This window comes from Elephantulus edwardii, unplaced genomic scaffold, assembly GCF_000299155.1.
Source record: "Elephantulus edwardii isolate Elephantulus edwardi_28Jun2011 unplaced genomic scaffold, EleEdw1.0 scaffold00188, whole genome shotgun sequence".
Taxonomy (NCBI): domain Eukaryota; kingdom Metazoa; phylum Chordata; class Mammalia; order Macroscelidea; family Macroscelididae; genus Elephantulus; species Elephantulus edwardii.
In genome coordinates this window covers 1739243-1755079 of record NW_006399938.1, presented here as the reverse complement: position 1 = coordinate 1755079, position 15837 = coordinate 1739243, and the positions used below count along the sequence as shown (strand labels likewise).

Here is a 15837-nt window from a genome sequence, read left to right as displayed (position 1 = left end):
ATCCTTATCATCTCTGAGATATATATATATATCTTTAATATATCTTCTGTGTGTTAGGACTTTTAAGAATGGCTTTTCTATTCCTTGCTGTAGCCCCAAACCCCACCCCTAGGGGGTTGTGGTCTCCAGCTGCCTCAACTGGAGACAAGTGTCTCAATGTTGATCAATGTCTTCAACATCATCAATAACTTTGAGACCAAAATAAGAGAGACACAGCTAAACAGATTGTAGAGATACTGTGGCAAGTCTGACAGCCCTTGAGATGGAGTCAAGAGTCAAAGGTTTTGCTTGCTGGGTTATTGAAGAGAGCATTTACTTGAGACTACAATGAGATGAAGCTTGAGGGATGATAGAGGAAACCAGAGTCCTCTTGCATTTGTGTTGCTATTTATTGAATCCAGACTTTTGCTGTACGATATCCTTTACATACCCACTCCCACCTATTTCCCAAAGAAAACCAACAAATGTGAGTAAAAGAGGTTCTGTAAAGTCTGTGTGGTCTTCTGTAACAAATTTCAAACCCAGTAAGAAGTAGAAGTTGGTACAAGAAGGTAGGGAGCCATGACTGACCTTATTTGGATCAGTTTTATACTGTAGATGTTATTAAAGGGGATAGTTTCCCTTTGAAGAGTTAGTAGAGGTCAACTTGGCCATTCCTTTGCTGTCCTTGTTACTTTTACACCTTCTCTCTCACCCTTTCCTTATTCTTCTCCCTCTCCATTCCTCTCTCTCATTCCTGTCAAGTCAGCACTGATCCACAGCTGACCTTCCATTGGGTTTCCAAGGCTACAAATTGCACAAAAGGAGATTCGTTAGCCTTCTCCCTCAGACCAACTGATTGATTCAGACTACCAGAAAGGGCAGCCTTTAGGTCAGCAGATAAATTTTCAAAGGATTATCCCACCAGAGAAAACAGTAAAATTGTCAAGGATTTAATTTTATTTGGTTGCACAATCAACATTCAAGAAATTAACTGTCAAGAAATCAAACTTCTTCAAAACACCTATGAGGAAAGATATCAGTGTGTAGATAAGATGTACTTGACCCAATTAATGTCTTTTCCCCTTTTTAATATAGCTTTTATTTTATCATAGATTTTTAAAAAAAATTTCTACTAGTCCATTCATATGGTCACTATATGTCATCTACAACTCAATGACACTTAACAGCAACAACAACATAGAGCTCTGTGGACCTGGTGGATAGAAAGTTATGCTACCAAACCAAAGGTGGGTGATTTTAATCTGCAGACCTCAGGCCTGGTTTTAATTGTTTTTGGTCAAACATTCTTCTAAGTAGTATAGCACTGGTCTGTCCATTTGCTGTACAGAGGTAACTCATAGTTGCTGTGATGTTAAACATTGTGACACTGATGTGTCAAATGCAATAATGGTTACCCATGGTAGACAGTGTTTGGTGGAGCTCCCCGATTAAAACAAGTTTGAAAGCAGGAGTGGCATCCACTTATGAGACAGCTTGCCTCCAGAAACTCCATAAACTTGAAGAAATGATGAAAGTTGTACAAACGTTCAGGTCTTTCATTCATAGGGTCGTGATGAGTCATCTATGACTCAATGACACTTAGCAACAACAACAACTAGTTTATTTGCAAAATTTGAACATATTGTTTTCAAGAACAAATTCTTTCAATTTCCTTCACCCTCCCACCCATCAAATTGTACAACCTCATGATTCATCTCCCCCTTCCCCTGCACATCCATATCCCTCTGCTTCCAACCTCTCCCACACCTCATAGATCCTTATACTCATTCTACAATAATCGTTTTATACAACATTTATCCTTGTGGGACTGAGTTAGCTTACTCGACATAATGCCGTCCTGTTCTTCCTAAATTAGGTAATAATTTACAGAATTATTGCTCCTGCGTGCTGCATAGTATTTCAATGTGTGAATGTACCATAATTTCTCAATCCATTCGTTTGTGGTTGGACATCTGGGTTATTTCCATGTTCTTGTGATGGTGAATAATGCTGCTATGAACATTGGTGTACAAATTCCGTTTGTGCCTCATTCTCATTTCCTCAGGGTATATTCCAAATGATAACCTCCTCAACAAATGGTGCTGGAAAGCCTGGACTTCCACCTTCAGAAAGCTGAAACAGTATCCACGTCTCACACCATACACACTAGTCCAAGGTATAAAGAGACTGCCAAAGACAGACAAAAATGCACAGTCTGAAGAGGATAAAATTGATGCGTGGGAACTTCTAAAGATTAAATCCCTGTGTTCATCAAAAACTTTTCCCAACAGGGTGAAAAGAAAACCTACCGACTGGGAACAAACATATGGTAATACCACCTCAGACAAGAGTCTCATAACAAAAGTTTACGGAATACTCCTGGGCCTCCATGAGAAAAATAACCCAATTCCAAAATGGGCTAAATACATGGCAAGAATTTTCACAAAGATATTTGAATGGCAAACAGGCACATGAGGAAATCCTCCAAATCACTCTTATTGCAAGAGAGATAAAAATAAAAACCACAATGAGGTATCATCTCACTCCAATAAGAGTGGAAAAGTTTAACAGGGCAGCAAATAATAAATATTAGAGAGGATGTGGTGAGAAAGGAACTCTTATGCATTGTTGGTGGGATTATAAAATGGCACAACCATTCTGGAAGGCAGTTTGACTCTTCCTTAGAAAGCTGAAATTCCATATGACCCAATTAAGGCATTTTTAAATGTCGCATATGCATGTGAAAATTAGATATTGAATAAGGAAGACTGAAGAATTGATGATTTTAAATTCTAGTTTGGAGAAAATATTTTCTATATCATGGACTGCCAAAAGAACAAGCAAATCTGTCTTGGAAAAAGTACAGAAAGAATGCTTCTTAAAAATGAGGATATTCATTATTATATCTACACACATCTAATGAAATGTTAGACATGATAACATTTTGAAAGACAAATCCTGTTTAATACATAACTCACTGGTTTGCTTACATTAGCAAGTGAAGTTGATGATCTAAATGGAACATTTGGGAGAAACACAAGGAAGCACCAGCTCCCACTCAGGTCCTTCACCTAGTAGGCACTATACTTTCTCTCCACCTAAGAAATTAAACCTATTTCTAGCTGGTCATCAATCATTAATTTAGATATTACTATAGGTTGGGATAAGCCTTGCAGGCTATTAAAGAGGAAAATTTAAGAATTCCTTGAATTAAGTAGTAGAATCTTCATGAGGATTAAGCCTAACACAATGTAAAATTAAAATAGAAACTTTGTGGTATGCTTAGCTCTTTGTAAACTCTTAAGAAAAATATATACTTACATATCCTATCGCATGCACAAACATACTTCTTTTGAGCCCCTTGAAATTCAGTGGCATTTTTACCTTTTGTTTTATGGTATTAGTCTCAACCACCAAAAATCACTGGAATATACATTGCAGCTGCTCAATAACACAATATAAATAAATATAATATTTTATTATGAGGAATATATACAATCACACAAAAGGGTTTGGTGGCATCAGTTGTGTTTTGTCAAATTATTTTTTTTAAAAACCCTTACAACAGAAGTGGAAAAATGCAAAAGAAGTAGTGGTTTCTTTTTCAGTCAAGTGACCTTGGTTTGCAGATTTACTTTTTAAGATTTTGTGTTATCTCTGGATATTATATCTTTTGAATGGTGACATTTTATCTTTGATTTTATGCTTCAAAACTCATCCTGCCCATGAAGTTAAATATCTGCACCCTTTCTTGTGTTTTTTTTAACAATACAGAATTTGTTTTGATTCACCACAATGTCATGCAATTCAATTGATTTCACTTTTTAAATAGAGAAATGGAAACACTAGACTCTCACAGCAGCCTTTGATGGCTCTGACCTTCATTCAATAATGTATTTAGAAGATGAATACAGGATACCCTAATGCAAAAAAAAAAGACATGAGGATATTAGATACATAAAATCAGGAGTGACTAGTCCTGGAGAAAGATATTATGCTTGAAAGAATGCAACAATGGTTCAATAGCAGCTTGTGCTTGTAGCAATGACACAGAATTAGACATTGTCTTATTCTGCCATACATAAGATTGCCATAACATGAGTGAACAGTTTCTTACACCAATGCATACAGTGGAAACTTGACAATGAATAAGGAAGCCTAAATAAATTGATACCCTTGAACTATGGTGCTGGGGATGAATATTAAGTATACCATGAATCATCAGATAATTTTGTTTTTTTTGTTCAGCCCAAACAAATTTGTCTTGGAAGAATTACAGAGAAAATACTTCTTAGAAGTTGAGTGGCAAGACTTTGTCTCAAATACTTTTAATATGTTAACAGGAGGAGCAGTCCCTGGAATAGGTCATTATGTTTACTAAGGTTGAAGGTCAGCAAAAAAGATAAAGACATTCAGTCAACAGTTTGATGCAGTGACTGTAACAATGAGATCAAACACAGCAAACACTGTGAATTTGGTATAGAATTAAGCAGTGTTTTATCCTTGTGTACATAGGGTCACTCCGTGTCAGATCTCCATGGTACCTAACAATGATGACAATAGTATATGTTTTCTTATACATGTTGCTGTAATTACTGTAATTACTAGTTAACTGTCTTCTATTATTAGTCTTCTTTTATAATGTGTCCTTAGTTACATTTGGCCATGAATTTCTAGTGAGTTGAAGCAAATAAAACTTCCATTGTGATTTTTAGACTTGTTTAGCTAAACATAGTCTTCAAACTATAATGTTATTAGCATTTCTTTATTAGAATATACTTCCATTCAAGAATAAAAAATATTCTCAAGTTTATTTAAATAGTGTTCATTATCTCTCAGTAAAGGTACTATTATCTCCAAGTGAAGCTTTGCATTGTTAAAATCACCTTTAAATATGTTTATGCAAATTAGTGTTATTTTCTAATAGAATTGCTGGTAAAATGCTGAGTTTTTAGTTACAACCAGTACCCACTTATCACAAACTCTACACACAGATTTCAATCGATACTCAAATGTGTAGAAAAAGATAATGAAGAAACAACATTTTCAGTCAGAACAAGGTCAGAGAATGACTATGGAGTATACCATAATGCTCATATGCAATGTCAGTTTCAAACTGAAAAATATGAAAACCAGTCTTTGAGATCCAATATAGGGTTTTAACATTCCACTAGAATTTATAGACCACCTAAATAGTTTTAGACACATTGAACATCAGGGAGCCAAGACTAGACGAATTGTTTAATGAAATCATATACAACAAACATGAAGGAGAAAGCAAAACTTCATTGTTGTTGTTGTTATGCCATCGAGATGTCTGTGACTAATAGTGACTCTGTATACAACAGCCCTAAACCCTGCTCTATCCTGTGCCAATCTTATTGTCTGTGACACACCTACCCCCATTACCCTAGTCACTGAATCAATCCATCTCATCGAGGGTTTTCCTTTGCTGCACTGTCCCTCCACCCTTCCAAGCAGGACCTCCCTCTCCAAGGACTGATTCCTTCTTGCAATATGTCCCAAGTATGTCAGATGAGTTGTGTCAAGAAATCTGGAGAACAACCACTTGGCCAACTGACTGGAAGAGATCTACATTTATTCCCATCCCAAAGAAGGGTGACCCAACAGAGTGTGGAAACTACAGAACAATATCATTGCTTTCACATACAAGCAAGATTCTACTGAAGATTATCCAAAAACAACTGGAACAGTACATCAGCAGAGAATTGCCAGAAGTCCAGGTTGGGTTTAGAAGGAGTATCGGTACTAGGGATATTGTAGCTGATGTTAGATGGATCTTAGCTGAAAGCAGAGAATACCAGAAGAATGACTATCTGTGTTTCATTGATTATGCAAAGGCATTTGACTGTATGGATCATAACAAACTGTGGCTGATTCTGAGAAGAATGGGAATCCCAGAACATTTAATCCTGCTAATGTGAAACCTATACTTGGACCAAGAGGCAGTCGTCAGAACAGAGCAGAGCAACACTGCATGGTTCAAAATTGGGAAGGGTGTATGCCAGGGATGCATCCTGTCTCCATACCTTTTCAACCTGTATGCAGAGCAGATTATCCGAGAGGCTGGGCTCTATGAGGAGAAGCGTGGTGTTAGGATTGGTGGAAGATCTATCAATAGTCTGCGATATGCAGATGACACAACCCTGCTTGCCGAAACTAAGGAGAACCTGAAGTGCTTGCTGCAGAGGGTCAAGGACTGCAGCCTCCAATATGGATTGAAGCTCAATGTCAAGAAGACAAAGATTCTCACCACTGGACCAATTGGCAGCGTCAGGATGGATGGCGAAGAGATTGAGATTGTTCACAGCTTCAGTTTGCTCGGCTCCACGGTCAACACTCTTGGTACCAGCAGCCAGGAAATGAAAAATGTATTGCAATGGGAAAGTCTGCGGTTAGGGACCTCTCTAAAGTACTCAAGAACAACGGTGTCTCTCTGAAGACTAAGGTGCACCTGATAAAGGCCATGGTCTTTGCAATCATTTGTTACGCATCGGAGAGTTGGACAATGACTAGGGAGGATAGAAGGAGAATTGATGCCTTTGAGCTGTGGTGCTGGAGAAGAGTATTGAATGTTCCATGGACTGCCAGGAAAACAAACAGATCCATCATAGAGAGGGTTAAACGAGGCTACTCCTTGGAGGCAAGGAGTCTGGGGCTTCGTCTGATATACTTTGGACATGTTGTAAGGAGAGACAGGTCCTTAGAGAGGGACATCATGCTTGGTAGGGTAGAGGGACAGCGCAGGAGGGGAAGGCCCTCTGTGCGGTGGATTGATTCAGTGACTGGGATAATCGGGATGGGTGTGTCAGAGGCAATGTGATTGGCACAGGATAGAGCAGGGTTTAGGGCTGTTGTACATAGGGTCGCTATGAGTCGCAAACGACTCGACGGAACATAACAACAACAACATGTCAGATGAAGCTTCAGAATCCTTGCCTCCAAGGAGCAATCTAGTTTAACCTTCTCCAGGATGAGCCTGTTTGTTTTCTTAGAAGTCAATGGTATATTCAATAGTCTTAAAAAGGGAAAATATAAAAGATATAAAAGTTGATGCTAGAAGAGACTCTGAAACTTGCTTCAACATAGAGAAGACAAAGCAATAAAATATCGAAGTAATAGATTTGAATAGATTATTTCAAACAGTGATTCAGGAAGACAAAGTAAAGCATTATATGGGGATAAACACATATCTGAGGTGTAGAAAAAGAAAAAGTGGGTGTAAAGTAAAGCATTATAAAGAAATGTACTAAGGCCTAGGGTTAGAAAACCAAAAAAAGAAGAATATGTTTGACATTTTCTAAACCGAATGAACTCAGGGGAAAAAATCAAGTCTCAAGTTGTGATATTGAACGATTCTTTGGAAAAAATTATTGAATAACTCAAGAACCATCAAAAGAAGATGGAAGGAATATACTGTGTCAATGTAGCAAAAATAATTTGTTTAATTTCAAACATTTCAGAAGCTAGGACATGATAAAACTAATTGAAAAAAAGTTTGAGGTATATAAAAGTCATTGATAAAAAAACTGGGCTCCAAAATTGGAAGAACACCAAGTTGAATGTTTCAGCAAAAAGATCCAGCACTGGAGGTATTCATTCATTTATGCATTTTAAGAAATTTAGAGGACAACTATTTTAGCCACCTGAGGGTTATATCCAAACTCATTCTAAAGAAAAGTATTCCAGTAGAATGTAAGCATTGTTGGACAATATCATTAATATCACAGGCAAACAAAATATTTAAAAATATTCTTTTTAACTGGAGCAATATATTGACAAGCACTGTCCAGAAACTCAAGTTAGATTTAGAAGAGGGCGTGGATTGATATTACCCCAAAGATAATATTGCTAATATCACTTGGATTTCAGAAGAGAGCAGTAAATAACAGGTAGATGTTTGTTTTTAATTGAGGATTCAAAGTCCTTTAACTGTGGATGATAACAAATTATGGATAACATTAAGAAGAATAGACATTTCAGAACACTTATGTTCATGCTGAACCTGTATATATACTGAGGCAGTTCTTTGAACAGAACAAAAGGATATTCAATGTGAGGATTGCGTCCTTTCGTTGTACTTATTCAATCTGTATGATGAGCACATAATTCAAGAAGCTGCACTACATGTAAAAGAAAATGACAGCAAGATTGACAGAAGACTCATTAACAACTTATGATACGCAAAGGACCCTACCTTGCTTGCTGGTAGTGAAGAGGACTTGAAGCGCTTACTGTTGAAGGCAAATGTAGCCTTTGGTATGGATTACATCTCATTGTAAAGAAAACAAAAGTCCTCACAACTGAGCTACTAAAGGATATCATAAGCGAATAGATTATTTAAGGTGTCAAAGATTTCATTTTAATTGTATCCTCTCCTAAAAACAGCAGTCAAAAAATCAAATGATGTGTTACACTGGACAGCTTTTCTGCAAAGTATCTCTTTATAAAGTGTTTGAAATTGTGTTTTAAAGCAAAGTGTTTAAAAAGTTAAACAAAAAAAAATCACACTAAGAATACCAAAAGTTGTTTTGCATGTCAAAGCTGGGCAAAGAATTAAAAAAATACTGAAGAAGAGTTTATATTTTCCAGTTGTGGTGTTGATTTAGAACACTGAACATACAATGCACTGCCAAAAGAATGAACTAATCTCCTTTAGAAGAAGTACAGCTAGAATATTCTCTGGGAGCGGGTATGTCAACACTTTGTCTCGTGTACTTTAGATAAGTTTTCAAGAGACTTAGAACATAAGTCCTTACGAAGTGATGTTGTTGGTGCTGGTATGTGCTATTGAGTAGACTATGACTCATGGTACCCTCATGTACAACAGCTCTGAACCATGCCCTATTCCAAGCCAATCTTGAACAGTCTCCAATACACCTGCCCCAATTACCACAGTCATAGTGTCAATCCAGGGTGAAAGAAGAAAACCTCTTAATAAGTTATGCTTCTCAGTGGCTGCAACGAAGGACTCAACCATGGTTAATAATTGTGAAGATGGTGTTAAGACTGTGTAGTGTTTCTTTATTTTGCATATTTCTTTGCCGTGAGTTGGATTCCACTCATTGACACTTAAGAAAAACAACAATAATAATTGATTTTCATAGTTGACGCCTTATTATTCTGTATGATGACTGGGTACTTGATAAATATATTTTTATTAAATAATATCAATTTTGCCTTCTTTTATCTAATGCTTATTAAAAAGAGCAGTAAGTTTTGCTTGTATAAGCAGTATTCATTGGCTCAAAATCATAATTATTTCATTTCTTGTGCATAACTATTGTGCAATGTGTAATTTAAGAGGTTATATAATATTTTAGCTAGGTAAATATTGTACTTTTTTTCTGTACTATAATCATTTATTCTGGACCATTCTCTGTTAACTCCTCCAGATATGCGAAGATATTTCTTAATCCTTACTAAAAGCCCTACAAAAATAAAAATAGTAGGGAAAAAATCATGTTTTCTGTGTTTTTCATGGTGATTATCTTTCACATGTGTCATTAGTTAACATTAGCAAGAGATGTATTCACCCAAGAGGGCTGTTAATAAGTGTCCACTCTCAACTATTTACATATCAGCAGTGAAACAATTATGTCACAGAATACTGTTAAATTTATTGAAATTACCAAAAAAAGTTGGTTTTCTTCCATAAGTTAATTACTTTTCTAGCTTACAGTGTATCAGATTTTAGTGGTCTTGTTTTAGTACAAATCATGGTAGTTGTAATGCAAATTTGTAATTATAAAAGAATGTTGGTTTTCTTCCATAAGTTAATTATTTTTTAGCTTCCTGTATATCATATTTTAATGGTCTTGTTTTATTACAAATCATAGTAATTATAATACAAAGTTGTGATACCAGTCAATAAAGTATATGTCAATTTCATTTGGATATTTACATACATTCTCTGTAGGTGTCAGCGTTGCTTTGTCATAATTCCATGCACAGAACAGTCTCATCATGCCCTATGATGCAACTTTTACAATAAATTTAAAGTTAAAAACGGAAAAGATAAGTCTAAGTAAAATGTTATCTGGACTATTCTTATAGTTTAATATATAATAGCCAAATTATTAGGTTTCAGTTGGGGAAAATGTATATTTATGCTTCTGTTTTAGGCACAAATAAATATATTTATAGTGTCACATAGTATTCTATGAATTTAAAAACAAGTTGATTTGTAAATACATGCTTAACATTCACTGAAGCTAATTCTATGCAGTAAAAGAACCCTGGTAATGTAATAGTTAAAAACTTCATTGCTAAGGTCTACAGATCAAACCAACCAGCGGCTCTGTGGAAGAAAAGATCTGATTATGTATAAAGATTATTTTTGTTATTGTTGTAGTTAGGTGCAGTCCAGTTAACTATGACTTCTAGGGACCCTATAAATGGTGTCTGTGAACCCTGCCCTATTCTGTGCCATCTTCATCACACTGCTTTGGAAATCCAATGAAGCAGCTCTTCTCTGGATTGTATTGAGTCAGAAATCACTCAATAACACACAACAATTCTATTTGCATGCTTACAAGTGCTATTTCATTATTTGTGGTTGGAAGAAAAATTTCCAGAGCATTCTTTGATGTCATTTAAATGATGCATGTCATTATAAGTGTAAGGAACCCTGGTGACTTAATGGGCAGCATATCAGGCTGCTAACTATGATTTTAGTGGTTATGATCAACCAGACACTACTCAGGAGGGAGAAAGATAGGCTGTAAAGATTTATAGCCCTAAAAACTCAGTGAAGGGTCCCTATGAGACAGAGTCAACTGGATGACAGGGAGTTGAGTTCACTGTGTCACTGTGCTCACTTCAGTGTTCTTAAAATTCAAGGATAAGAGTTTTTCAAATATGATACACAGATGTTATGCCAGTATTGTGAAAATAACCACAACTAACAAAAAGGTGCACAAAGTAATGGTTAGAAATGGTTATGTAAAGACCTTCTACTGAAGAGATTTAAAATTTACCTTCTAAAAATCCTCATTAACATCAAGTCAGAACCAACATATAGCTAATCTTCCATTGAGTTTCTGTAGCTGTAAATCACAAAGAAAGAGATTGCCCATTCTATGAGTAAAGAGTTATTGTGGATTTGAAAGGCTGGAGAAGGCCTTTGGGTTAGCAGCACAACTTCCTGCAGACTACATCATTAAAGTTCTCTAGTTTAGGAGGAACTTATTAAAAAAAGAAGGAATTTGTGTGTTATAGCATGAAGGCATTGATTCTTGGAGTAATTTCTGGTTTTGTATATTTCAAGTGTGATTTTTATTAATAATTCCTTAAATCTTTGCAGATTGATAGAAAATTAAAATTCTATAGTGGTAGACTTTTGTTTTTTGGGATTATTTTTAAAGGATACTTTTTAAAAAATTTTCTATTGATTTGCATACAGCATTCTCATACATTGTGTTTTGTTTATATACTTTGCATTTCACATATTCTTTCATTAATTATTGTGTTTCATACAATCATTTACATATAATGCATTTTATAAAACCAGTCACCACTGAGCAAAACCCACTATCACTCCATCTTTTTAGGTCCTCACTGGATATTTCCTGATTCCTTCACCCTTCCCTTGGCCCGCCAAATTCTTCAATGACATGATATCCCCTCTCCCAACCCTCAATCCTTTGTCCCCCTTCCCTTGCCTCTTTGGCTTTTTATACACATCTTACTAATTATCCTTCTATTTTTACATTAATAGTTATATGCAGTAATTATCCTTGTATGACTGAGTTAGTCATACCGCATACATATGCATACAGTATAATGGTCTCTACCCTCTCCCATGTCATATGTTTCTCAATATCATTGCACCTTTCTGCTGCATAGTCATGTAAATGTACAACAATTTCTCAATCCAGTCGTTTATTGATGGACATTTCTGCTGTTCCCATTTTCTTGCTATTGTGAATAACACAGTAAGGAACATTGGTGTACAAATCTCCATTTGTATCTCAGTTCTGTTTTCCTGAGCGTATGGTCCTAGCATTGAAAGAGCTGGGTCACATGGAGTGACCATAATAAAAATATAATATGACCGTAATCTAAAGGTTAAGTCCATGTGTGCATCAAAAAGTGGCTGGGGTAAAATGGCAATGACATCTCAGACAACGGTCTCATAAGTAAAATTTACAGAATACTGAAAGTGCTCCCCAAGAGAAAGACTGATAACCCAATTACAATATGGATAGACTCTGATTTAATAAATTCTTTGGAGAGATTTTGTTTCTAAGGGCCTACTCAACTCCTTCACAGCTCTCATTCTCTACAGCATGATAGATAACAGAAGAACCCTGGAATAACTATAGGAGTGACAATGCTTACAAGAGATCCAGATCAAATTTGATGTTTAAATATGTCATCACAAAAAAAAGGTAATTGGTGTTAATAATTGCAAATGACAAAAATCAGTACAGAGATAAAGTTCTTAGAAAGCCCACATCCACATTTAGAAATCATTTCAAGCAAGACAAATAGTTACAGCAAACTTTTCCTTTCACTTGATTGCTTTAAATACTACTTTAAATGATAACTTAAAACATTACTAGCTTCTTTCTAGTACATGCAAATGGTGTGAAAATATGGTAGTAAATACTATTCATTTTTTCTTTACTAAATGATACCAGAATAATTTTCTAATCTATTTTGCAAGTCCTTCCTAGATAGACATTCTTTGGAACATCTGAAATAGGGTAATTCAAGTGTGAAAAAAAAGTTGAATATTTTTCTCTTTAAATATCATGTAACATATGGAATCTCAATTTTAGCTGGCAGAGATGTCTTTCAATAAAAATTGTATAAAACACTCAAATCACTCCAGAGAGTGAGTCTTTAAAACCAACATTTATTATTTTCTCATGTAAAAGTGAAATAAAAATGCAACATACTAAAACACACTACTTAAAGAATGCCACTATAAGAGGATTGCCAACATTAAACTATTTAGAGGGAACCCATTAGAAGAGTATACATCCTTCAGGTCAAAATAAAACCACAAATTCCCCTTCCAATCCTTCTTTAGATGCATGTTAATATTTTATTCCATTCAATGAAAGCTATTCTCTGATCCATACTTACAACATCAAGAGAATAATCTTTTAGGGATTAAGGACCAAATGGCAGACATTTGAAACAAAAATAGTTTTAGTTACTCAAATCACTAGGAAATAATTATAGAATGTCAGTGTTTGAGAGACAATATATAATAAAATTCAGTCTTTTCACTTTTAAATGTTTAAACTTAGTTAAGACCAGTTCACCAGACTAGATTTCGTCTTATTATTTTCATAATCTTTTTACTGATCCATGAAACATATAGATTGTGAACTACATACAAGTGGTCCAATTTGTTCCTTTGCATATAAGGTGGATTGATTTGTATATGAGGTGGATTGATTCAGTGACTGGGGTAATCGGGATGGGTATGTCAGAGGCAATGAGATTGGCACGGGATAGAGCACGGTTTAGGACTGTTGTACATAGGGTCACTATGAGTTGCCAACGACTCGACGGCACGTAACAATAACAACATATAAGGTTACTAAGGGCCTGAATGATTAGATGGTATCTATTCACAGTAGTAATAATGCAAACAACATACATACTGTATTTATAATTCTCTTACGTGGCCTTGAAAAAAGAAACCTAATTCTTTGTGAGTTTTTCTATATGAGACTCATATTGCTGCTATATTTAAAATTGTCTTTCCCCCATACCTTTTCAATCTATATTCTGAACAAACAACTTATGAGGCCAAACTTCATAAGGAGGACTGGCCATCAGGACTGGAAGAAGACTCATCAGGAATCTGTGTAAGACAGATAACACAACCTTTCTTACTGAAATTGAGGCGGACAGCCTTCAATATGGATTACATCTTAACATCAAGAAAACAAAAGGCACCGCCACTGAGACGATAGATTGCACCATGATAGATGGAGAAAAGAGAAAACTTGTCAATGCTTTCATCTTGCTTGGATCAACAATCATCACATTTGGTACCAGTAGTCAGGAGTTGAGAAGACGTGTTGTATTGGGCAGATACCCTGTCAGAGATCTCTCCAAAACAGTTAAGAACAATGAGTCCAGTTTGAAAACTAAGGTGTACCTGATTAAGGCCATTGTCTTTTCAATTACTTGTTATGCATCAGAGAGCTGGACAATGAGTAAGGGTGATAGAAGAATTATTGATGTCTTTAAGTTGTGTTGAAGGAGAGTAAATACCATAGGCTGCCAAAGAACAAACAGCTGTGTCTTGGAGAAAGTGTAACAAGAGTGCTACTTGGAGGCAAAGATTTTGAAGTTTCATGTCTCTCATACTTTGCACATTTTGCTACCAGAGACTATTCGTTGGTAAGGGACATCACACTTGGAAAGGTAGAAAGATTTCCAATGAGATGGATTGGCACAGCAATTGCAGCATTGGGCTCAAATGTATCAGGGATGATGAGGTTGGCACAGGATAGGAAAACATTGGATTAAAGTGTATCAGACATAGTGAGGATGGCATGGGATAGGACAGTATTTAAGTGTTTTGTTCAAAGGGTTGTTATGAGTCAAACTCAACTTGATGGCACTTATCAACAATAACAACAACAACAACTACCAAACCGCTTTATCATTCATTGTTCATAGTCTCATTGAGATTATTTGATGGAACAAGTTATTTATCTCACAAAAACTTCAGTTCAGCCTTAAGAATGGTTTAAATTGAACTACAAGATCAATGTTGTTAATAATAATTATCTTTTATCTCTAAAAATTCTGCCTCTTTTCCGAATATCTGTAAGCTATGGTGTCTTTACCACAGAACACAAAGCTGCTCTGCCTTCTCCTTTTGCCTTTAATATAAAACAACATCAAAGGGAGTTCCAAGGTAAAAGAACTTCCAAACACTAACCAAACTTTTCTGGTAATATGGCTTACAAATACAATAAAGATAGCCCATTTACATCAGCCTCTTTTTCAGAAATATTTAATTTTTAATATTAGCAATTAATAATATATTAATTTTTACATATTTTGATACTTAAAACCCGATTATCTTGCGTTATTTAACTTGAGATTTAGAGCTGATCAAAGTCGATGGTAAATAATAGTTCATAGAATCATGTTAAAACCCATCATTTTACTGGTAACATAGGACAAAATTCGATCCCTGTTACTAGGGGGTGCCATCACCGATAATTGTGATTTTAAATCTACATTGTTGATGGAATTTTGAATAAGGATTATTGTTTTTCCTATTAGACGTCATAGCCATCATACCAGCCTTAGTGCCAAAGGTCATGAATAAAATTCTGAATTATCCTATGGATGGGCAATACCAAAACAATTTCCTTGGATGCTGCACCTTAATAGTGTTTGCCAATGTACATGTAAGTGAAAGCAAGATGGGTTAGTAGTTACACGAGGATAAATTTGAACGGGATAAAAGCATAACGAAACAAACAAACCAACAACTTCAGAATTTAATCCAATTGTTACTCTGGTCTAGCTTCAAGGCAACTCAATCACCATGAGAGTTCACCAGGAATGAGGCAATTCAAGTAGGGAAAAAAATTTCTCCCATGAACTGAAAAATGGCAAGTTTGTGACAGTGAAAATCAATCTACATCAAATCTTAAATGTCTTGGCATAATATATTCTTAAATTACAGACAAAAGGAATTAAGCAAAAATCTTACATCTTAAGAAAATTCATTATGTAAACACTTCATTAGACCATATTAAACCAACACAAAGGCCTTAATTAGATTCTTAAATATTTTTTTAATATTCTAATTGGAAACATGAAAAAGTAAATTTATTTCAATTA

The 15837-nt window shown here is 35.4% G+C and overlaps 1 protein-coding gene across 1 annotated transcript in view; it reads left to right on the top strand.

Moving 5' to 3' along the window:
• The first annotated feature begins 8768 nt into the window (after nucleotides 1–8768).
• The window catches only part of LOC102857197 (protein phosphatase methylesterase 1-like), a 10830-nt gene continuing 3761 nt past the window's right edge, over nucleotides 8769–15837 (top strand). Inside the window, 1 exon segment of the mRNA XM_006896667.1 lies at nucleotides 8769–8783. Within this exon segment, the coding sequence (XP_006896729.1) occupies nucleotides 8769–8783 (15 nt within the window).